Source organism: Coptis chinensis, chromosome 8 (genome assembly GCF_015680905.1).
Source record: "Coptis chinensis isolate HL-2020 chromosome 8, ASM1568090v1, whole genome shotgun sequence".
Lineage (NCBI taxonomy): Eukaryota > Viridiplantae > Streptophyta > Magnoliopsida > Ranunculales > Ranunculaceae > Coptis > Coptis chinensis.
The window spans coordinates 72,146,800-72,172,249 of NC_141463.1; the positions used below are offsets into that span (position 1 = coordinate 72,146,800).

Here is a 25,450-nt window from a genome sequence, read left to right on the forward strand (position 1 = left end):
CCGGACCTTTTTGCGTTCCCGACAAGTTCTCATTGAGGTAGTCGATCGACGCATACCAAGTCGACCACACCTTGATGATAAAGCGACCTATTTCCTCTCTCCCGGTCGGTTGAGCCAAACATGGATGCAGCCCGTCATCGATTATATCCGAAGACGGGCGGCTCCACGAGGGGCGTACCAAGGCGGCAGGTCTCTTATCAAGCTTCGGCGTTATTGTTTAGTCCAAAACAAGTTATTCAGAAATCGTGGTGGCCCACACCTACGATGCATTACCCGGAAGCAGGGTCAATTAATTTTGCAGAAATCCACGAAGGAGAATGTGGAAATCGCGGCCGTGACGCTCGTTAGCTCTCAAGGCCATCTACCAAGGATATTTCGGCCCCCGGATGCGGTCGATGCTAAAGCATCGCCCTCAAATGTCTCAAATGCCAAGCGTTCGCCACAATATCATCCAACCTCGCGAAGCTGATCGGCATAAGCGAGCAGTAGCCATTTCACATGTGGGGCATGGACATTATGGGACCATTCATCCCACGAGAAATCTTGGCTTCGCTTTGTCCTAGCTGCCACCGACTACTTCACCAAGTGGGTCGAGGCCATTCCCTCGCGACACGTCAAAGAGTCCCCGTCCCAACTTCATCGGACTCACATTATCACCAGATTTGGGTTACCACATACACGGTAATGGACAATGGGCCTCAATTCAAAGGCGAGCGATCAAAAGAGTTCTAGCCAAGTGGAAGATCATTCATCGTTCTCTACTCCAGCGATGCGCTTCGAGTAATGGTCAAAAGCGAAGCCGGTAACAAAGCTATCTTGGAAAATTTGAAGAAAAGATTGAGAAGAATAAGAGCCAATGGCCAAATCGGTTGGAAAACATTCTATGGGCTCACCGCACTACGCATTTCGCTCCGATCGGGCGAGTCCCCATTCTCCTTATGTTATGGCGAAGCCGTAATTCCCACCGAAATGACCGATCACTACAACTTCGATCAGAACTTGTTGAGTCGAGGGGTATAACGACTCGTGTTATCGAGGCGTCAACTTTGTTGGAAGAAAAGCGGGCTTAGCTGCCGTCGAGTAAGCCTCTTATCGACAAACTCACGAAGAACTCCTACAACAAAGCGAGTTCATCCTAGGTCTTTTCAACTGGCGACCTAGTGCTCAAAAGGCGCAGGGGCGACTCCAAGTTAGCACCCACATGGGAAGGCCCCTACATCATTGGGCGCGTCGTTGGCAATGGAGCATCTTGGATAAGAACCCAAGAGGGGAAGATGTTGCCTCGACCTTGGAATACTTATCTACTGAAAAAATTTTATCAGTAGCGCCATTCATGTTGTAAATCTTTTGTTTTCATTAATGTAAGACAAGTTTTTGTGCTGACTGATACTATCTACTCCAGTTAGTTGTATTGGTACAGCTCACAGGCTACTTAGCCTCTCCAATTCTTGTAACGTCGAGGACCTATATTTCTAGGATCGACTAAAGCGAAGCTTCTCTCGAAAGCGGGGACATAGGATTCTCGAGGGAGCTCACAGGCTACTTAGCCTCTCCAATTCTTGTAACGTCGAGGACCTATATTTCTAGGATCGACTAAAGCGAGAACGCTCTCAGCGAGCAGACAGCTCTCAGGAGCTCACAGGCTACTTAGCCTCTCCAATTCTTGTAACGTCGAGAACCTATATTTCTAGGATCGACTAAAGCGAAACGCCTCTCGGCAGACAACCTCTTTCTACTCGGGAGCTCACGGGCTACTTAGCCTCTCCAATTCTTGTAACGCCGTCGACCTATATTTCTAGGATCGACTAAAGCGAGAACGCCTCAAATGACGAAAGCGGCTCTCGAGGAGCTCACGGGCTACTTAGCCTCTCCAATTCTTGTAGCGTCGAGGACCTATATTTCTAGGATCGACTAAAGCGAGAACGCTTCGGTGGCCGGACTGACTCTCGGGGAGCTCAGCGGCTACATAGCCTTTGCAAAGTCTTGTTACGCCGCGGCCCTACATTTTTAGGGACCGACCTCTCGCGAGAGCGGCTCTCTCAAGCAAAACGCCTCATAGGTGCTCCGCGGGAACCGTAACCCATCCGGTTCTGTCATCAACGTAAGCGACTATATTTCTAGGGTTGACTACCGTTTCGGGGCGATATTTATAAGATCAAGATGCTAGTTACACACAAATACGGTAGCATGCATACACATCCAAAACAACGTTACATGACGATGCGTCATCACAACTACGATCCACCGATCTGCTTTGGGATTACCGGAAATCGGATCGATGCTCATTACAAAAATTCACCAAGTCTTGAACCGCCACTTTCGTGGAAACCGGTCCTCCGAACAAAAAGCTGCGCTTTCGGGCAAGCACGAAAACCTGCTCTATTGTTTGCTCCCGTGATAAAGAGAGGAATGTAGACTATATATTCACAACTTACGGTACCGAGGAGACGGATGATGATCACCTTATCAATTTTTCGGTAATGACATGCTTGTCTTCGAGGTGCGCTTAATCGGCAGCGATGTCGAAGGTGACCTCGCGTGTCATACTTTTTCGTCGAGGCGGCATAAAGCGTCTGGGGCTTCAAGATATATCGCCTTCTTCGCCTTCAGCGCCACAACGACATTTCTTAGCATAAGCGTCACAACCGCCCGGTTCCCCTTTCCATTTCGGTCACATCCGACACGATGGCGTTCTCGCTAGATTCACGTTACGGTACTTGGTGGACATATCATCCGATTTCTTCTTGTCCACCCCCGCATTTCGCATCAACCCCGACTCCCACGTGCGGGTTACCACTAGTCTCGAGCGGCTGCCGCGGCATCTTCAAACTTATCATACCCCCGCAAGAAGCGCATGAACATCATTAGAACACCGGCCCCACGAAGGTCGGTCAAGCGGTTTTAAGCTCGGGAACTCACCAAACAAGCGGCCATATCCATCGTCCCCAGTAGGGTCCCCATGTCCTCGTCCTCAACTTCTGCTTTATCTCCATCTAGCACAATCCGCCCGAGCGCTTAGTATTTATGGGGCCGAGTGGAAGCTACAGTCCGGCGTTTCACCATCCGCTTCTTCCCCGTCTTTCCCAGGTAGTAGAATTCGCTCCCCACATCCTTACATGGCGGGGCCGAACTCTCACCTGTAACTGGGCGACCTTGCCCCAGCTCGTTGCGCTCAGTCGAGCGACCAGTCATTTCGCCCACTCGCTGTGGCGACCTGAATACAATGCCGCCAGCAGGGCGACTATCCCTCCTCGGTCGCTTATGACCCTTCGTTTCTCCATCAGCAACCTTTCTCTTCCCCCGATCGCCATGAACATGAGGCTCAAACTCCATTTCCTCCATTGTTAGAGGCGACGTTTCTCTCACAAACGCACGACATCTAGCCATACTAGCCTAGCAGCAAAGTTACGACAGCAAAGTTAACACTTACTCTAGGTATTTCTCAAACTGAATAACGCAAGATAGAAGAAGCCACATACGATGAACAAGCGGCGTGCAGTGAAAACGCAAGGTGAGCAGAGAGCAAAGATGAGGAAGGAAAGCTTAGGCAAAACAACAATGAGGAACCTCTTGATGATATGTGAGAAGCGGTTTATATTCCTTAGGAAACGTCTTTTCCTAAGTGCCTCATTATCACCTTGAGACGCCAAACGCCATCTGCCCGCCATCATTATGTCCCATGAACCGCTCGTCTCCCTACACGTGTCATGCACGCAAGGGAACACTGCAGTTGGCGGCACAGAATACAGAGCAATTCGACCTGCATCTCGAGCCAGACTCCAGCGATCTGATGCTCACGTCGCGCGTCACACTTCGCAATCTAAAGCACTCCAACAACACGACGCTCCCTTCATTTTACCAATCGTAAGTAAGGAGGTCGCCACCACAATGGGCCTACCACGTTCCATTCTAAGCCGTGTCATCCTACATAACTATGAGTGAGCAACCGACTCAGACATACACACACAACACAACTATCTATCATCGCATGTAAACAAAGGAAGATCTGGTGTAATAGCGTTATCATACAGCTCAATGTTGAGCCGAGTTGCTGAGATTACTCAGGAAATCCAACCCGGCCCCACACGAGTTCGTCACATTCGGCTACCCCAAATCAGCAGGAGACACCCACTTGTTCAGGATTACAGTACACAAACATAAAAAAGGCGAACTGCCCAGGTTACCCCAGGAAACCAGTTCTATTGTATCACAGCATATAAGCTGATAAAAAGGCAAAGAACAAATTTTACAACTCGTCATCTCCAGCCACATTAACTACTCCTCCACGCTCAAACGCTTCATCGACCTCAGCCTCTCTCCCGTCCACAATGATCGCTATGCCATCCAACTCTAAGCTCATCATCATCGGGTGCAAGAGCGGCTTATTTCTCGAGCCACCCGGCTTGCGCTCCACGGAAGAGACAATCGCCCCACCGCACCACTTCGAACCTCCTCCACCGAGGGGCCGGGCCATACGGCCGGCGTGTTCCTCCTTCAAGCCATTGTAGTCAGCCTCGGTTCAGCGAAGTCTGCGTCCGGCCCGTGTCGTAGGCCGATTAAGCGTCTGAGCAACCTTCTTTGCGGTGCAAAGGCGTGGTCGTTCAAACCTCCCAATCTCCACGGTAGCTGCTCGCACATTATCTTCAGCTCCTTCTAGCTTTTGCCTCAGCTCTTCCGCTTCCGTATCTTTCAGCATCTTGGCCAGATTCAACGCTTCATGAGCTCTCTTCAAATCCTCCAGTTCCTCGCGCTCCATCTGCGAGGCGTCCTGGACATTTTTCAGCTCCTCACCCAGCTTCAGCACCATTTCCCTATCTGATTCAGCGAACTGGGCGATCTCTTTCAACCAACGGAATCCACTCACCAAATTTTAGCGAACATACACATGGTTAGCACAAACAACAATTTGCATAAGCAAGCAAATTACCTCGGATGAAGTTATAGACATACCAAGCATTGCGCAATTTCCATTCGTCTCAAGTTGTCAGCTAACCCCTTCTCATCTAGCTCTCTGCGGTTGCCATCCAGAGCTATTTGTTCTAGCAAACAACCCGCTATCTTATGGATCGGGATCTTAGCCGATTCGCCGTTTCCGCGGTCTTGGCTGCGCCCATTCTCGTCGGATAGACAAAATGTCCTTCCGGATCGTCTTTTGAGACGCCACCGCTTTTCCAGTCGCCTTACGTGGAGCTTTGCCCTTCTTCACCGGACTGGGATCACGTCCCAGTCGAGGCGCACTGGACCCCACTCCAAAAGTGGCCAAGTCCATGACCTGCTCAGGTCGGGCCCCACTACGGCGAGATACCGTCGCCCCAGCCGCACCACCATCAGATCCGCCCCCCGTGCTAGCACCATCTTCACGAGCATGTCGAGCTACTTTTCGCGGCTTCGTCCAAATCCCCGCTTTCGGAGACATCGCGTGGCCTCCTCTCCGACCGCCTTCAGCACGGCGATCAAAACCATCGGCTCCAACTCTACAGAGAGCCTCGATCGAACCCCATTCGGGCCATTTCGCCCGATCCTCCGGCTCTGCGGTTCCCCTAACGGGCCGCTTGCCCCGCACCCGCTGCCTCTCCTCCTCGTGTTATCGGATCACTTGTGCGCTTCTCCATCACCCCTCGCCTGTTCGACTTAGAGCCAGCTCCTTTTGCACCTTCCTCTTCTCTCGGATCGCAGCCCTCCCTTTTCCTCAAAGAAATGAGCAACCTCGGGCAACTTCGCTTGTTTTTCAAAGACGAGTCAACCGAGCGAATCTTTCTATCTCCCCCACGATCGATTCGCGCTTCACGAAAAACTCGCGGCCAAAGCAAAACAAAGACACGTTAGAGCGGCTATCAAACGCGTTCGAAAAATAACAACGAGAAAAGTGTCCTACCCCACGGATATGTTACAAATCCTAGTTCGCAGTATACACCCGCTCACACAAGAATTGCCAACTAGCAACAACGGTCTCTTAGTCCGGGCCTCATTGCTTACTCCATCGATCCGCGTAACGCAGCGTCCGCCATGGTTTGCAAGCTAAAGTTCATGTTCCCCGATCGGCGTATCACATAGTGCTCCACTATATCCGATACACCTATGTCATATTCCCACTCGCTCGTTAGAAGTCGAACACCTTAAATAATCGCCGGTGTTACCCACTTAACCGACGGGGAGACTTCCAACAAAGCGCCAAGAAGTCGATACCGGTTTGAAGCGGTATGTGCATCTGGCTCTCGGTACCCCCTCACAGATTATAACTCCACCCGTCGGGCGGGTTATACTCCCTCACTACTGAACATTTTCACTTTCGGTCGTGGCTCGTATATCTCCGTGTCGGGGACGTTAATCCCATCGCCGCCCCATTTCGGGGAAAAGAGTTAGCGAGACGGCGGTTCACACTTCTAGGGGGCATTATCGCTGATGCCGACCTCTCCTCGACTCGACGATCGGCACGTCATCTCGACCGAGATCGGGCATTACCCCGCCTATCCTATCTTCTTCTTCTAACTCAACCCCCGCGCCCGATACTTACGATTCTTCATCCTCGTGATTTCCACAACTCAAAGATATCTCCGGACCTCCTCCGACCGAAAGTATCATCAGAATCAGACATTATAACAACTCTTTTCTATCAAATATTCAGTTCTAAACCCTACAGCCTTACAATAACCTACTTACTTAAAATAACGAGCCGGATAGAGAGGAAAGCAAATGGAAATGGGAAAGATAACAGCAACAGGAGCACTCACCTGGGAAACCCTAGCTGGCGTTTTTGCGGAAGAAGAAGAAAACACGAAATAACTTTTTCGTATTCCAAATCTGATTTTGAATAAACCGCCCGTTCAGTTACCAAGGAGTAATCATTACAGCCTACGCTATAGCCCGCACACGTGTTCCAAGGCATCGTCTTTTCGCCGATTCATGATAACGCGGCGATATCGTTCGCTTATTTCGCTACGATTCATCGCGTGCACGTAAGATAAAACTACCTTTTCCCGCCAATTCACGAGGCCACAACATTCAAAAGTGGCGCTCTACCAGTCGGTTCATCCACTACTGTTCGCTCATGCTCCACCACGCTCGTCCGACTCTTTCTTCAGCGTTTCCTTACACCAACGCCTCCCATCGGAGGGTGCGGTAGGGAGTGATATCCTCATAGGGCATCGCGACTCGAGAGCATAAGCGAACCGAAGATATCGACCTCCAAGACGGGACGAGAACGGCGCCCTAGCGGCATACACTGCGCGTGTCGCAGCGGCATAGATGAATCCAAGGCGACCTCAAGACCGACTGCGGCATTTCGAGTAGGTGTGTCGCGAGCGAAGATATCTCGATCTGAACACTTTGCGGATCTGAGAACGTAACGCGGATAGAAACACCCCCCGGGTGTAATGATTGCCAAGATCTTAGTGGTAATCTCAACACCGGGAAATAGGGACTACCGTGATCTACCCCTAATCATACCGGATCCAATTCAACACTCATCCGCGATCTCCACCCTACATTTGTACAAAAGAATACACGTGTCGGAAGGATCTCCTCTCTCAAAACTCTATAAATACCACCTTTGGAACTTCGCCGGACCGATTCTTCTCTCCCCAGAAAAAGGAAAAACGAGAGAAGATACGTAGGCAGTTCGCTCACAGCGACCTCGGTCACATCCAAATTCCAAACCCTTCCCGTTCTTCCTTATTGTAATTAGGAGAAAACCAAAACGCTCCTTTACAATACTGTTCAAGTTGGTTGCAACAAATGATATTGGGGTAAAAAAGGTCAAGGGATGCACTGCAACAGAAGGAGCAAAGCGGAAGCTGTTGCAAGTAAATAATGCAGTGATGAATCTATCTACTAGGCTGAAGCTTTGCTATATCTCAGGTGTCTAGTTGTAAATGCGTTGTTGTATTTCGTCAGTTATCCATTGATTTCGGGAGCTAAACATTCTGTAGTGTAGTATAAGAGATTGTAAATGTTTTGTACTTCTATGTCATGTACATTGATTTTTAATAAAAAAAGGTATTGGTTATGGAACTTTGTTTGAGGTGGTTTTGTGGTGTACGAATTGTTTTTATATTATAATCTTTGGTGACTATTAGTATTGGTTTATGCCGTTTTCAACAGCAAAAGCTCGTCATTGTTGAGAATTAATAACACATTCTGCAACAATTTATAAGTGTAGGCCATTCTGAGAATTTACAGCCGTTAGAAAAAAAAATTAGCTATATTGACCATTTTGAGTCGTCGAGATAGTTGTCAATATTTGCGAAAGAAATTAGCTGTTGGCAACTCTGATGACTTTAAACCATTGAAATATCTTGTTTAAGTTTCTAACAATTTTGGGTCATCACGCTTAATCGGGTTGGAATTCTTGACAAGCCTTAGTTGTCGATTCGGGTCATGGTTGCAAAACAATGATAGGTGTCGCGGATGTGGAAGCATTGCCAACGGCTGTAGTGACAATTTTAACCTGTCAATGATGCATTTGTGACACCACCTTCGCCAACGACTTTTCTGACAACCATAATTATCACGAAAGCTTTTTAGTGACAACTTTTAGCCATTGAATTATATCAAATTTTTGGTGGTGTATTTTGTGCGTCCTTTCTTGTCTTCTCGTAGAGGTCTTCTAAAGTCTTCCACAGGCTGAAAGCTGTGGTGTCTTAGGATACAAGGCGGATTACATTGTTGTCAATCCGTTGTCTAATGCACCCAATCGCTTTTTCATCAAGCGTCTTCCACTCAGTTGCGGCAATTGCGTCTGGTTTTATTCCTTCATTCTCAATGGGTTGTGCCAAGTCCTTGTAATAGAGCAAGTCTTCCATATTGGCTTTCCAAATAGTGTAGTTAGCTCTATTTAGACTAGTCATGCGAGTGTTTACAGAACGGTCCATCTCTACAAACTATTTCAACTCAAACCTTCTCTGAGGAATTTTGTCACACACCTTCTGAGCAAAATTTGGATAACAACCTAGGTTAATCTAACCTGACTCTGATACCACTTGTTGGGGACAACAATACCAATCAATTCCCACTACTAAGATAACTTGCACTTGGACCAACTACAATCTCCATACTAATTCTAAACTTTCACTACAACCAACCTAGCATGCCCAATTCTCTAAATAACTATCAATAACAAATAATAATGCAAAAAAGTATAACATACTACAACACAAAGATTTAATGTGGTTCGGCCAATAGTGCTTACTTCCACAAGAGCTAATCCTTTTATAACGTGGGAAGGAAAATTACAATCACTCCTCTCAAGTCTCTCCACCTTACTAGATTACTCCTCTCTCCTTCCAAGTTTTTCTCTTTGCAAGAGTTTTCTCTCAATCTTGATTGCTCTCAAAATTGGGTTTCAATTTCGTGACTTAGGTTTTCCAAAATTTTCTTCTATTTTTATACTGCACTTTAAATTTCTCGGTTACTGTAGAAATAGAAATTGCAAATATAGGCATGGGCGTGGGCGCGCTCTCGGCAAGGCCAATTCGAGTGTGCGCACCCTCAAAGGTCCAGTAATAAGGGCGTGGACGCGCCTTGGGCTAGGCCAATCTAAGCACACATGCGCTCAGACCTCATTACACGAACAATACTGCTTTCTCCAGCTTCTTTCTCATCCTCATGTGAGGGATAACTCCAACACTTTCTTCAAATTTCAGCTTCAAACACGTAGGTGATACTACCACCACCTAGAGATGCTCTTAGAACTTCTAATTTTGTTCGTGGCATTGATTATATAGTAGTACGTAGTACATATGGCAAACACCCCTAAATGAATTATATAGTGTGGGTGGCCTTGCTTGGTCATCTTCGTAACTCATCGTCTATAAATAAAGGATTCTAACATTATTTCTTGGTTCAATATAATCTTCATCTCCTTTTCGAGTGTACAGTTCCAATCATTATAGTTTATACCAAGAAATACAATCCATTAGGTTCCGCATTCTTGTTTGTTTGTACATATTTTCCATGTGAATTTGAGTGAGAACATAGGACGGTTTCGATAGTATTTCTACCTTCGGTCCATTCCTTGTGCACTAAATATAAAGCTTCCAAATAGTACTTGTGCAGTTAGCTATGTGTGCTTGTGCAAATAAATACAGCCTACTAATTACTTTGAAACAAAACAAAAATATTAGTTACTTAATTCTACATGGGATCTCATATTATATTTCAAGTTTTCATCCTTCCTCATTGTGTCCAATATATATACGTTTCTGGTACTAGCTTGGCTCTTCTTCAGGGTGCTTTGAAAGATGCTAGATGTCCCTGCCATGTGAAGAACATATAAGTTTGGATAATTTTGGTGACATGTACCAAAGTGGTGGATCTTTTTTTTTTTTCGATAAACTATTGTGGATCTTTTTTTTAGAATCAGGAGAAAAGGAAATAAAATAATTAAGGATTTGGATAATTGGACATTTGGACCACAACAGTGGACTGCTTTTTTGTATTCTATTGGATTTATCATCAGAAAATAAGGTGGGAAGGAAAAAGCCAAGCCAATATTCGTAGTGTGTAAGTCTCAATTAAAAGTGAATATAAATGATATGATAGATATCGATGGTCGTGGAATTGAAAGATACGTTTCCTTTGCAGCTTATAAATACGTTCTTCCATTCTTGTTTTGCACAACACATCCATTAATCCTCACAGCAAAGACTTCAAATTTTGCATTCCAAGTCGTAGAAACAGTACCACGGCGTGTTATACCATTGGAAAGGAGGCCGAGCTTTATCAGGAGTTTAGAGACCATCCAAGAAGAAAAGATCATCTTGAAGAAGGGGAGCAAAGAATATACTTGTTCGGTGAAGAAAAAAAAAATTAGTGTTCTTTTGCAATAGACGAATACCGCGCGAGGTGATAATTTGAGATTTACGAAATAAAAGTCGATATTCCGAAAATATCTAATAAACCGACTAATTATTTTTGTATTCCTTTTTATTCAACCCTACTATTAAAAAGAGTTTTATTTATTATTAAGGGTTTTCCAATTTTGTCAATGGAGGAGAAACCAGGAAATCAATCAAACGAACCAAACAACAACAAAAAAAGGAATGGGAAGAAGAAAAACCAAAACGAAGAAAGTAAATTCATGTACGAATTAGGCACGTGTTCGAAACACAACAATCTCCAAGGTGCACTATCACTATACCAAACAGCACTTTCGCAAAACCTACGTTTAAATCACAATCACTACAACACACTTATTTACCTCTGCTCAAATTCACTCATTAACACTACTAATCAACATCATCACGACTTATTATTATTAACTATAGAAAAGGGTTTTACTATTTTTAATCGTATGCTATCAAATAACATTAATCCAACTGAAGCAACTATTACTTCCGTCGCAAGGCTCGCTGCGGCGAAAGGTGATGGGGACTTTGCTTTTCAGTTGGTTAAAGGGATGGGCAAATATAAGATTGCTCCTAGGTTACGGACTTTTGATCCGGCATTGTTGTTGTTTTGTGGGAATAAGGATGTTGACAAGGCGTATGAGGTGGAGGAGTATATGAGTACGTTGGGTATTCAACTCGAGGAGTTGGAGATTGGGGCGTTGTTAAAAGTGAGTGGGGAAGTTGGGAGAGTGGAGAAAGTTTATCAGTATTTGCACATGTTGAGGAGTTGTGTTAGGTGTGTTAAGGTTTCTAGTGCCCAGATTATTGAAGGGTGGTTTGGGAGTGAGATTGCGGTGGAGGTTGGGAGAGTTGATTGGGACGAGAAGGAAGTTAGAGATGCGGTTTTGAAAAATGGAGGTGGGTGGCATGGACAAGGATGGTTGGGGAAAGGGGAGTGGAGTGTTGGTAAAAGTAGAATTACTTCGGAGGGGGATTGTCGTTCTTGTGGTGAGCGTTTGGTTTGTGTGGATATTGATCGGGCTGAGACGGAAAAGTTTGCGGAATCAATTGCTGCATTGGCGACGGAAAGGGAATCCAAGTCGGACTTTAGGATCTTTCAGGTGAGCTTTTTTAATTCCATCTAATTTGGTATTTAGGAGTTGTATATGTAATAGATGAATATATGTAGGTAATAGATGAATAAATGTAGCTTAGTATCTAGTACATCTGAGTGCTGATCCAGGCTGGTTTAGCTTACACGATAGGAGGAGGTTTGTCGTAGGTACAAGTGGCATTCAACTTTTCTTTCATGAGCATTTAGTGCATTAAGTTTGATGAGTTCTTAGCTTAGAATCTCCATGCATGTAAGTACAATTGAACCCAGTAACTGCAACAAGACTTGAGTCTGGAGTAGCACGGTAGGAGAAATGTCTAGTATACTATCTGGTTAGAATTAAAAATATTTGCTTGTACTATCATCTTGGTGGCCTTTCTTTTGGTAGCTTCGTTCTTTTCAATGGAGCAGTGAAAGCTCAACAAGCATAGCCTTGTATAATTTTTAACTTATTTTGTGATTTTCTTTTTTCAGAAATGGCTTGATAACAACACAAAGTATGAAGCAATAGTGGATGGAGCGAATGTCGGGCTTTACCAACAAAACTTTGCGGATGGTGGATTCAGCATTTCTCAGGTTCGACATTATGGTTTAATTGTTTGCCTTCTGTATGTCGTCATCTAGTCTATAACCAACTGTGTGATAATCATAACTTTGTCACTTTTATTTTTCCAAAATTGCAATAGAGCAGCTGGATGCTGCTGTGAAAGAATTGTATGCGAGGAATGATAAAAAGTGGCCACTTGTTATTTTACACAATAAACGTGTTCGGTCACTTATGGGTAATCCCTCCAACCGAAAGCTACTAGAGGAATGGCAAACACGAGGCACATTGTACACAACTCCAAATGGATCAAATGATGATTGGTAAGAAACCTATATTCGTGAGATTTTTCATCAGGTGATGGATTAGGTTGTGTTGTTGCTAGTCCCCCATTAGTTGTAGTTTTCCCTTATGTCTCCACTTTGAAAGAAAAACTCCTCCCGCTCTCTTTAATTGTTCACTTTAATTTGAATTCTTACTCGTTTTTTTCTTCATATATATGACATTGTTACACGTGCTGATTACTATTTGCTATAAGTCTTGTCTCATTTTGTGGGTTTGTGTTTCTGCTGTAGAAACATTTTTATGTATTTAAGTTTGGAATCTTACCGTGGTTGTTACTAATGCAGGTATTGGCTATATGCTGCCGTCAAGCTTAAGTGTTTACTAGTGACAAATGATGAAATGAGGGATCACATTTTTGAACTCCTAGGCAGCAACTTCTTTCTTAAGTGGAAGGAGAGACATCGAGTACGTATTGTAGGATAGATCATATTTATTTAATTCCATGAAAGTCTTGGGCATTCAAACCACTAACTGAGTTCTCTGTGCGTGTGTATTTTTTCAATACATGTTTACTCATTTGTTCTTGCTGTATGTAATCTCATTTTGTTTTAGATATTTTCTGTTTAATATTTATTCTTTCAGTATGTCATTTAAAGAAAAAAAAACTTTCATATGTAAGTATGTAACCTTTAGTCACGAAATTTGGGTTCCAAGTAACCAATTTCTAAGGTGTGGAAAATTCACATTATTATTATTATTATTATTAATGAAAGGTTATTGCATAGAATATAATAAGGTTAGCCAATTACATGAAAACTAGTGTTAGTGCAAGAAGATACCAACACTAGACTCCCCACCTATAGCAGTAAAACAGGTAATATGTGTGGTTAAAGCGGATAGTTTGAGCAAATCAATGTTGTTTGACATTTGTTTGAACAGGAACTGGGATAAGTTTTGTTTAAGAAATGTAAACGGTAACCCAAATTCACCCCCTTTATCTTGTTTTTTAAGAAAAAAAATTAATTATCTGTCCTGCTTTCCTAATTATATGTTGTCCTTTGATGTTCTAGAAAGAAATTACATTCATTATATATATAGTTTAATAAAGGGGACAAAACTGAAAAGGACAAAATTCCGAAATAACGAACCAAAAAATTCACCCTCATTTCAAAAACACTCTCAAGAACAATAGTTGACTTTTGTCCGAAAAAGACAATAATACCCTGGTATGCACAGGTGTCAGTGCATAGCACCTTATGTATGCCACCTTAGGTATGCACAGATGCCTATACATACCAAGCATCACAAAGAAAATCAGTGCATACCACCTCTTGGTATGCGAAGTATCTGTGCATACCAAATATAGAAGGGTAAAATTGGAAAGAGTAATAAAAAAGTCAAGTCTGTCCTTATTAATAATTAAAACGTGAAATCTGGTTTTTCTAGTAGTTATAAGCCAAAAATGTCCTTATCAATGGTTTCAAAACCCAGTTGTCCTAGACTATGATTAAAATTGGAAATTGGGCTTTTTGGCTTATTTCTTGTTTAATAAATATATTAATTCCTTTTTTGCTAGTATGATTGAAATACATAATAAATAAATATGAAAAGGATAAAGAAAGAAAGGGGAGAAAAACATCAGCATGACAGAATCATTAGTGTGTCATTTTTGCCATATCTGCCGTTTCTCATGTATTACTTGCATTCTCCAACTTTGCAGGTTCAGTTCAATTTCCTGAAAAGCAATTTGAGACTTGTGATGCCACCTTCATATTCCTTAGTTATTCAGGTAATTTTTGGACTGGTTTTTCTACTTCATTTATTAATTAGATACTGATCGATTAGGAGGCCACCATTTATGTTTAATTCTTTATCTTATACAAGAAGATTTTTCTTTGTTTTATCGCCATATTAATCGGCATTCTGGTCGTGGTCGTTTAGAGCAACGCCATCTGTGGTTTGCAGACTTTTTTTGTGAGTTAAACATGATGATGCTGTATGTGCCTAGAGCTATGAAATGCACATGTGGCATTCTTGCAATTAAGTACTCTACCAACACCATGGCAGATAGAATAACAGGACATGTAAGGAGCATTGTTTAACCTATAAGGGAGTTTTTATTCTTTAAAGAGGGGTTAAGTTGTCAAAAAATTGGAGAAAAGGTGAAAATATGAAATTATGTGAGGCTTAAGTTGCGAGAGATGCTTTAAACGTAACCTATTAGCGAGATTTTAGTATTTGAAAGAAGGGTTAAGCCATCAGTAAAAATTGGAAAAAAAAAGTAAGAATTATAAAAATATGTGAGGCTTAAGCACCTTGAGGCTTAAGCCTCGGTGCTTTTTTGTAAACATTGTTACGGAGAATTGTGCCGATTGAATCGGCCGCTCTGACTCACCAGCTATAACTGACAAAATCAGAGATACAGAAAGGGACCATCCATAAAAGGAACAGCTACGTTTCCATATCTCTGTCTCTTCGGTGGATCCTTCTCCTTTAAGCCAAAAGGTCTAGATCATCTCCCTGCTTGCTTTTTGGCCTCTTAATTATCTGTCAAGACCTAATCCACACTTCTAGTGAAGTAGGACACTGGAACACAGCAAAGTGAAAATATTTTTTTTCCGCAATTGTCTAGTTACACTTGCACAACTATTTCTTGGGCTCAAGACCTTACAATGCGCCTCCTTAGAAAGAAGTTACTATGCAAGTGGACATATCATGTAGTTGTCGCTATGTTAATACTTAATAGATTAGTATCTTAGTCTTTTAGGGTTTAGAAGTTTGAAAACGTTTGCATAACGTAGACATGGATTGTTTGAGAATATGAGGTTCCATGTTACGTAGCTCTCATTCTTTCCATTATTTTCTAACTTTTACCCCAGGAATCAGAAAAAGGATCATGGCATGTACCAGTAGAAGGTGAATCCAGTGATGAGCTGCTGAGGACATGGCTTTGCATAACTAGACCAAGTCATCATGAATGCTCTGATGAAGTTTTGATAAGCTCTCATGCTCATGTAGTTGATAAGCCCTTCAGCTCCAACTCGATGTTGCCCAGTCTCTGCGGAGCAAGGACTGACAGAACAGTGAATAGTTCTCACAGCATGCCGACCTTATCTCAGTGTCCCAACGATGAATCAATGACCATGACAGGTAAAAGAAAAGATAGGTCTCCATGCTCTTCAAATTGACATTCTTTACCTTGACTTGCTTAATTTATAATGCCTTCACATTGTTGGCATTTGCATGTATCATTTGGCTTGTTGCATTGTTTTCAAAAAAAAAAAAAATGTGTTAGTTTTCTTTTAATTTATGAAGGGATGTTAATGAGTTTTTTTTTTTTTTTTTTTGCCTCTGTGCAATTCTATGAGCTGAAGTATTTTGTGAAGCGACATAAGGAGTTTCCTTTTATGATTATATTATGTATTTTGTTTCCGGAATTAGCAAAGAACAGCTGGTAAAATCATCCTACTCCAAGTGATTCTCTTGATAAAAAAAAAAACTGCGCTGGTAGCCTTGGCACATTATGTAATGCATAATAATGATGCAAACTTCTCAGGCTCGATAGGTAGAGGGTAAGATCCTGATATTCCTTTTTTGCTTTAGGAAGGGATAATTACATTTCTATCGATTGGAATCTTCCGAACAATGGAATTGGTTCTGCTTTGGTAATTGGGAAGACATTTTTAATCTTGTACCTACATCATTTTTAACAAAATCGATCCTATTAAAAAATGGTGTGCTCTGCCCGAATTATGTTGATGTGTTATGACTACGGCACCTTATACATGACATATTTTAGCACCTTATACGGTCTTACTGAAATGCTGATAAATCTCATTGCTCTTTGCAAGTTGAATTCCATTTTTAAAGGCACCCGTATATCATAAACTTAAAGGAACAGAGAGTCTAAACAACATTTTGGCAGAGCACCCATGTCAGATGAAGTTGCAGCCCACTTCATCTGATCACGAGCGCCTCTGTTACACAATGTACTTGATGAACTAGAACAATTATAATTTAAAGTGCTAGAGGTTCTGGTGATTGCTTTATCAATGCTCTGTAAGGACTAAAGCTAGGCAGGATTCTTGGTGCGTCAGACTCTTTATGGCATTGATACTGTCTCCTTCAAATGCAAAGATTCCTCCTTCCATTTGCAGAACCAGATTCACTGCCACTTCAGCTGCCAAAAGTTATCTCTCTTCAGCTGTCTTGGTTCTGTATTTCCTTGCTGCAGCAGCTACTAGCCTCCCATCTTCACTCCATGCATAGCAGCTCCAACTCCAGAGAGTTCTCTTTTATTGAAAGCACCTTCAAACGTAACATTAAGACAAGATACTCCATGAGCTTGATGCCTCATAATTAGGTATGCTAGTACTATTAGTGGAAAAGGAACAGTTAGAAACTGTATAAGTATAAGCTATATTGGTATTAGGCATATCTTATTTACAGATATAGAATTCTCCCTTTCAAATGTCTTGATTCTTCTTCCCTGTTGGATCTGAACTCCATCCAAAATGGCTTCCCTTTTAGCAGCTCCTTTATCAAAAAGTACGAAGTTCGTGTTATTCCATAGTGCTTGTAGCAAAGTGCAACTGGGCAAAGCATAAACACCCAAATTTGCTATGTTGGTCTCCCTGCTATTGCACAATTCCAGTATTTCATCTTCATCTAACCATCTTTTGGAACTTCAGTTTTAATGAGCTTCCGTTCTCAGACCAAGTGGTGAGGCAAACCTTATAGCTTTTGCCCTTGTTTCTTGCTTTTTAAAACGCGAGCCACATGTATTCTGTTTTGTATCCTTTCCCCAGTGCGAAGGACATTCATAATTCATAAACATAACTATATCGTATATATGGTATTATGGTAATGAGCATCCCCTAATAAATCGTATATATATAGTAATGAGGGCTTGCACAGAGATAAGTGATTCATTGCAAATGACTTGCGAAGAAGAGACGCAAATGAAGGAAGAACAAATGGGAAACAAACTTAATGTTTGCACTACGCTATTACATGATTTTAGTGAATTTAAACACAGGTGCAAATGACAAATCCTTTTGACGTTTGCCTTAGCAATCGGATGCATCACATTGGTAGAATAGTATAGAATACATATCAAATCAATAAATTTTCAATTAACAGTAGTAGAACATTGATCAATCGGTGATCTTCACCGGAAACACATCTTAGACACCTGGATGGGAATATCCATGAAATATTAGACTTTGTGATCCTCACTTGAAAACATATCGTACAATACCAGGGAGGTGAATATTCATAAAATATTCTTCCCAGTCAATGATTTTGGGGTCAAAATAAAATGTTTTTGCCTCTGTCTCGTGCCTGCTCATTTCCATACGCAACGTCTCCAAGTTCGTGTCGTCAAAGCTGGATCAGAAAAAGAAAATAACAACATGATTAATTCTATATAATTATAATAATGATATTAGTAATTATTCCCATTAAAAAAAATATTAGTAATTAATTGTGAGCGAAGCGAACTCTTTCTTTAGGGGGAGTGAGGGCCAAATGTAGTTTAGGCACTTTTTTTTTTTTTTTTTCTGAGTGCCAAAACCTATCTCGCCCACTCGTTCTACGTCTCACTCATCCTGCTCTCCCTCTGAAGAAACCTATCTCTCCATCTCTCACTTACTCTCTCTCTCGTTCTTCTCTATCTGCCCTGCTCACGACAACTGCTAAGCAGTTTTCCTAGTGATAATAAGATACTCAACTCTCAAAAAAGAATATGTATGGGTAAAAGGAGAATGACATACATTCCTTTAAAGAATATGTATGGTGTATATAGTTCCACCAGGCGGAGTACGAATTTGATCTTCCGACTGGTATCACTGTAAGTGTGGCGAAAATAATTGCACATTGCTGCATTAACCACTTGTAGACCCTGAAAGAAAAGACAAGGCAAGGCAAACTTATATCAATAACAATAACAACATGATAAACCACCACCACCAACAACAACCACCAAGTACAGACCGCAATTATAAGCCTATTAATTACTGTTTTCTACCTTCAATGGTAGCAGGTAACTCAGCGTCATGTGTCTTTGGAAACTCGCTGCGCTGGTGAAGAGTTTAGCTTTGTGAACTCTAACTGCCTTTCCATCTTTGTTGATCCATGGGTTCTTAGAGAAGTAACTAAATGCAATATCTCTGAAGAAGGTACATTTCATTGGGTTTGCCAAGGAAGAGCCTACTTGGTAGATAAACTCCTTCGGTTGATTTGCATTCACAACCATCGCTACTATCATTGCATTCACAACCATGTCTCCTGGAATCTGTAGAGGTGATATCCTTGTTTAGTTATCGAGCTTTGGTAATATGTAGAATGTTGGTAGTCCTGGATATTAGCAGAGGACTATGTTCTGGCTTTAGATAATTAACTTACCAGATCAAGAATTAAGTCATAATCTCCTAAAAAACATGTCACCTTCCCTTTTCCATAACCAACAGCCAAGCTATCAATAGTTCTGCACTCATAAGACAATGGTTACGATTTTCTCAAAGTTACTCTGAAGATATAACCCAGTGTCCGTAGAACCTAATATGGTTAAACTTGTAGGAATATGCCGATCTTAGTTAGCTTGGCAAATGTTTACCTGATACCTTCCACCCAACCAGGAAATGGTTCGCTGTAAGTGCTGGTAATAATGGTTGGCCGTACAATACAAACAGGTACATTTTCTCTAAGGTGTCCAAGTAGCATCTCTCCCATTGCTTTCGTAAAAGCATAGGTGTTTGGCCAGCCATAGAGTCTTGACCTGATGAAGTAAAAATTAGAATCATGTTCCAGAAGATACTTCAAATAGAGTTCAGATAATTGCAAATACAAATCATTAGAAGTTTGAAACTCCAGTCAATAGGGTGAACTTCAGGATAAGTTTACCCAAGTCGGAGCCCAATCCCAAGCAGAGTTCGATCGGTTAATTACCGAAGTCTGTGTGCATCGAGCTCTATTTGGGACTGGCCGAAGTTGTGGTTTTGCCTTTTATAATGACCTAGAAGGCCTAGAACCTATGTAGTTAGGCGCAGGCGCGAGCTAGGAGCTGGGGTGTGCCTGCCTAGAATGTCTAGAACCTAATGTAGTTAGGCACAGGTGCTTGCTAGTTGCTGGGGTGTGCCTAGGAACCCTTAGGCTCAAGACCTAGGCTGGGTTAAAGCTGGATGCTTTTGACTGCAGAGTCTAAAAACTGAAAGGCACAAGAAGAAATGTCCTATATTGTTTTTGTGCATTTCCAGTTATATTAGTTTTGGATGATCCATAGGTCAAGTAGTGTAAAACCTTTGCATGCCCAATTCTTTCATGGCTGCCAGTTCTTCTTCCTTTGTAGCTTCTTGAGCATGGAGTGCATTCCTTTTTTCTTGTGCCAGCTTGAGTTCCTGTTCAATATCTAAACCCGAGTTTCCATTAAGGGTCTCACCCATTTTGAACGGCTTTTCTAATATCAGTCCTGACCTTTCTCCACACACATAAGCTGAAACACCATGTAAATTTTACCTGATTAAGGGGGGAAAAAATTCTTAACTTATAATGCCACAGCTGGAGAACTAGACCAAGTGACTTACCAGTTGAGACATGGAGAAGCATCTCTAGTTTCGCACAGTTCTTTGCAAAATCTAAAACATGTTTAGCTCCCCAAGTATTGATACCCAAGGCTACATCATATCTGCAGATAATAGGACATTGTTTCTAATTAACTTATGCACACCGTTTTTTTTTTTTTTTTTTTTTTTTTGAAAAACAGATGGGGGAAATTCTTGATCACCTCTCATCGAAGTTGGTGGTTGCAGCTATATTCACAATGATGTCGATTTCATTAAACATTTTTTTCTTCAAATCAGAGTTCTGCACTCCCAAATCCTTGCAAGATATATCCCCAACAACAGGTGTTACCTTGTTCGAAATAAAAGAATCAAACTTTGCACCGTGTTTCTCCTTCAGTAGCTTGAACAAATCCTTCCCTATCACCTGAAATTATATTAAGTTACTAAAGTTGGTATTGGTACAAACACATGTTATTGTCCTCAGAAATGTTTCGAGTTCGTCATGTTTTAGTGCTACGTAACATTTGTAAGTTGTAACTACAATTGTTTATCGAAAAAAAAAACATTTGTAACTACAACTGCAGTTTTTGTGTTAACTTATCATGAAAATCACTTGAGAATCTTTTGAAATTGTGAAATCTTTTGTTTTTTTTGGCTTATGGATACTCGAAATCTGATTTAATCCTATATATAAATTTTGTTTTTCTACCTATTGCAATACATCTCTCAAAGGCTGGCAAAAGACATAATCCTATTTTGCACCTTAATTTTCTGTTCTTGCTGCTAACGACATAATAATCTTGGAAGCTCCAAGTGAAAAATCTGGCATTCATACCGATTCTTTTGATTTTCTGTTTTGCATTTGTTTACCTTTTTTTAGGGTATTCGCCTAGTCTAATACTCTGATATTAGTGTAACATTTTTCATTTTTGGCAAACTAGCTAATACTCTAATAATTAAGTATTATATGTATTAAGGGGTTGTTTTTTTTTTTTGGATTCAACATTAAGAGCCTCTTAAACTTAAGTTTTAAGCATTCAAAGGCTCAAAAACTTGTTCGTTTTTTAAGTAGTTTAAGCATTCAGTGGTAGTTTCAGTATTCGCACCAAAGTTCCTCCTGAATACTGAATTCTAATACTTGAAACAAAAAAGTCCCCTTTTGCCCTTTCTTAAAAATCCAATCTCAAGAACCTATCTACTTTCTTACTTTGACCTGTATAACTTCAAAATAGGTTCTTCAAAATTTGATGTTGGCGTCACGGGTTTTTCATTTTTTAGGGTGAATGATATCTATTTTGTTAAAAATAGAATTACATATATATATATATTTTAAAAGTAAACAAAATATAAAAATAAACCGTTAAAATATATTTGTGAAAGCATATTTTAAAATTAGTTTATTTATCATTTCTTTATTCGATAATCCATCTCCCCTCCTCAAATCTAATATATATTTTGTTTTACAAGAAATCAAGTTAGTGTTTAAAATAGATAGCATAGGTAAAATTGGCCAAATAATTTATATTCAGCATTCAGAGCTGGGTTATTCTAACAGAAAACAAACATGTTTTTCAAAGTTCAGCAATCAAAGATGGGCATTTTAGCATCCCACATTCAGCATTCAAAGGCTCGTAAAAACATTAATCCCTCCTCACAATATCATAAAAATCAGTTTGTGAGGGCTGTAAGCCTGTAATAGTTGATAATATTAATACATCGGGTCTGCCTCGCCCCTAGCTTTTACAGTCCAAAAAATAAGTGTTTAGTCTTGACACATCACAAAATGAAACTTACAAAAGCATTTTTCTAATTAAGAGCATACCATGATTGAGTTATTACCTCTTCACATATGGGTCATACGTATGAAGACAATGTGTTTTCGCTCACACGACATAGACGGATAACGGTCTTACTGAACAAAGAACAATTATACATTACTTGCTTACCTCGTCGTGCAGGCGTTGTTTGGCAGACTTGGTGTTCTCTGCTCTTACAACAAGAAAGAGTTTCTTCACATTAGGTTGAGTTCTAAGCACTTTCTCTACAAAAACTGCAATACAATAAACAGTTCAAGCTTCACATCACATATTTTTGACACATTCTATTGCATGAAACTCAAAGAGAAAAAGACTTAGTAGTATTACTCTTTGCTAGAAATCCAGTAGAACCAGTGATAAGTATGTTCTTGTTCACAAGAGACTCCACAATCCCATTAAGCTCCATCGGGAAGAAAATGAAATGGTAAGATGTTCGGACTTTCTAGTGACATACTTCGTGTTTATATATGTAAATTGAGTGGTAGAGTGTACGGCATTGCTTATTGATATTTTAGGCTCAGTATGTGTATGTTGAATTTGGAGTTTGTTTATTGTTTTTTTATATTAATTAATTCTTTCTTGAATTACAATTCTTAAAAATGTAACCAACATTTCTTTTAGATTTTTACATTTGCGTGAGATTGTTCAGTTAAGCGCCTATCACAAGATAAATCTTGACTAGTAAAAACAATAAAGTCTAGTTAAATTATTTTTCTAGGCTCCAAAATGCAATTCGAACTTATCGATATGCTTAACCTTATGAACATTTTGTGAAAAAAGGCAATGGTACGTGGACTGGTGGTGATATCACCTAATTTGAGCCTCTCCATTCTGTCCATGAATTGTTAGATTTGGCTCGTCCTCTTTCGACTTTTTTTGGCTTTGCACATAATTATTATCAATTTTTCTGCAGAAATAGTAAGAACTTGATGATGTTTTGATTATTTTCACCTTTTCAAAAATATTCTTAGACCTCCCCTGCATTTTGATTGGTAAGTTGATCACTCTAGCTTGACCACCTGGCGAATAAACTGAGTGTTGTGGCTGTTGGTTGAGCCTTGATCGGCCATAAGGTCTTGGGATCAGTCACCACAGAAGGACTATTAGTTTTTGTTTGTAGGGAACTTCCTCCTTAAACATGGTGTTTAAACATGGTCTTGACCATTGAAATATTGAATCACAACTCATGTTCTCTCTTAATCCTTGCTAGATATTGTAGTTGCATTATCTCGTCACTGTTATGTCAGAGCAGGTATTAATAAAAAATGTTAATTAACCTTATTAGGTAAGTAGACACTTTCCATTGTGATAGTTCACCAGCGAACATAAAATGTTTTGTAAAATACAGGTTGTTCATGTTCTGTTGTTCACTTGGTTGGGTCTTCGGAAGACTTGGAGCCATTGACTTTGACATGCACATTTCCAAAATCCCAAAAGTAATCTTAGTCCTTTTTTAGGTGAATCCGAAAGTATTCTTGATCACGTACAGCAATTGACCTGAATTATGTGTCTCTGCCAGCAATTGCATGTCTAAAATTTGTACTTTATAGGTGAACAAGAAACCAGTGAAGATTACAGCACACGATTTTATAACTGCATCGCAAATTCTTTTTCTTTTATTTTATTTTATATTCTTTTTTCTCGTTTATTAATTAAAGTATTAAGTTGGAATACCTTTGTTTTGTTTGAAAATTGAGAGTGATTTTAACTCGAAGTCGTCCTGTTTTTTTTACCAATTTCTTGGTATTCTATAGAGTTCTAATGCTCCTTGTATTTTGCATTTTGTATTTTGTGTTTTTATTCCGTTTGCTCCTTGTTCTAAAAATTCATAAGTAAGATTAATTTCATATTACACGAAGATAACAAAACTTAATGCGCAGCTATATATTGGGGAATTATGGTTGTGTAGTTGTTGGTAGAGTTGATGACAGAGGTTTCCGACGAAAGTATAAATTATTATTTAAAGTCCTGGCCTTGGACTAGATTTATATGTCACACACGCCAAATAAGATAAACAATACAAGCTAACAAGGTAACACTCGAAAAATTCACTTAAAATTTTTATGGATTTGGAAAGTTGTCAATGGCATATATATTTGCATGCGGTGTTATGACTTGTAGACTTATTATACTTCTCCCATCTTCTTCGCTTCGAAGCTGAGCTAGCGATGCATATTGTCACACCCCAAATTTCTAGAAAATTAAAAATAGGGAATTATCCACACCCTATTCCATCTTCTGAAAATCCAGGAAGAAACAAAACCCTAATAACTCGTTAACAACCACGATATTAAAATATGAGATCAAATTAAAACCAAACGAACAACTCTTAATGTATAAATTCAAGAATTTATTAAACCACTCTATTACATCTGTTTCAAATCAAAACTTTATACTTCATAAAACTTATACCAGTAAGACTCCAAGGTTTCAAATCAAAACTTTATACTTCATAAAACTTATACCAGTAAGACTCCAAGAGCGAATCCCAATCAAGCGTCTTCATCCGCTGCATTCCACCATCTATATTCCCAAGAACACACCTACGTTGCAAAACAAAGCAAACATGGGTCAGTAAAATTGAATTTGTTGGTATGAGTAAACTAACAACAAAATATATATAATAATCTTTCAAATTAATAAATATAACATTACAAAACCATTTCAACTTGGAAGACAATATAGTTATGTTTTCCAAAACGGCGTGTAGTTTCTTCCCAAGTAAGATTTCAATTCCAATATACATTTCCAAGATTACTCATAACAGAAATACCACTTATTACATACACATATGATAACTTAATTAAATATGAGTTTAGTATACCTTACCTTTAAGCCAACAAGTCGTCTTAGGGTAGGATATTTACGTCCCTGCAGAAAAGATTAATAGATCCTACCCTCCTGCAAAACTGAGTTAGACATCACAATAAAATGATTTATCTCAGCCAGTCAAATTTCCATTCGTAACCAAACCTTATTTAAGACATTTAAGTCTAATTGATATAACCTAGTTCGTCCCGCATATTCGGGGAATACTACTTATCATACCACCTATATCAAGGGTAGTCATTCACATGACATCATTACGTCATAAAGTTTTCAAGTACATAATTATATATCTCAGACTATTACAAGTCATTAATGCTTTCATAATAACATATCATTTTAGAATCATTCCATAATCACAGAAAAGATCACAAGTATTCAATAATATTATTCTCAGTCACACTTCACATCCATAACCTCACACAAACCACCTCTATATTTCTTTGTAAGAAAACATATACATCATAATACATAAA

The 25,450-nt window shown here is 40.3% G+C and overlaps 2 protein-coding genes across 6 annotated transcripts; one reads left to right on the top strand and one right to left on the bottom strand.

The window, feature by feature from the left end:
- Window positions 1-10,842: 10,842 nt before the first annotated feature.
- On the top strand, window positions 10,843-20,906 carry PRORP2 (proteinaceous RNase P 2). 5 transcript variants are annotated; one of them, XM_086575557.1, is made up of 7 exons: window positions 10,843-11,947; window positions 12,415-12,516; window positions 12,632-12,807; window positions 13,114-13,234; window positions 14,490-14,558; window positions 15,649-15,919; window positions 20,532-20,906. In XM_086575557.1, the coding sequence occupies exons 1-7, from the start codon at window positions 10,985-10,987 to the stop codon at window positions 20,546-20,548; spliced, it is 1,719 nt and encodes a 572-aa protein (XP_086431683.1). In that variant the 5' UTR covers window positions 10,843-10,984; the 3' UTR covers window positions 20,549-20,906. The 5 variants fall into 5 exon arrangements, with proteins under 5 accessions (XP_086431683.1, XP_086431680.1, XP_086431684.1 ...); XM_086575554.1 differs by lacking the exon at window positions 20,532-20,906 and adding an exon at window positions 16,695-16,913; XM_086575558.1 differs by lacking the exon at window positions 20,532-20,906 and adding an exon at window positions 16,621-16,652.
- Window positions 17,825-22,630, bottom strand: CER4 (Jojoba acyl CoA reductase-related male sterility protein). Its single transcript, XM_086575559.1, has 10 exons — window positions 22,476-22,630; window positions 22,278-22,381; window positions 20,553-20,755; window positions 20,353-20,453; window positions 20,069-20,261; window positions 19,386-19,547; window positions 19,175-19,256; window positions 18,798-19,064; window positions 18,544-18,671; window positions 17,825-18,157 (listed from the first exon to the last, which is right to left on the bottom strand). The coding sequence occupies exons 1-10, from the start codon at window positions 22,552-22,554 to the stop codon at window positions 18,004-18,006; spliced, it is 1,473 nt and encodes a 490-aa protein (XP_086431685.1). The 5' UTR covers window positions 22,555-22,630; the 3' UTR covers window positions 17,825-18,003.
- Between the last annotated feature and the right edge of the window lie 2,820 nt (window positions 22,631-25,450).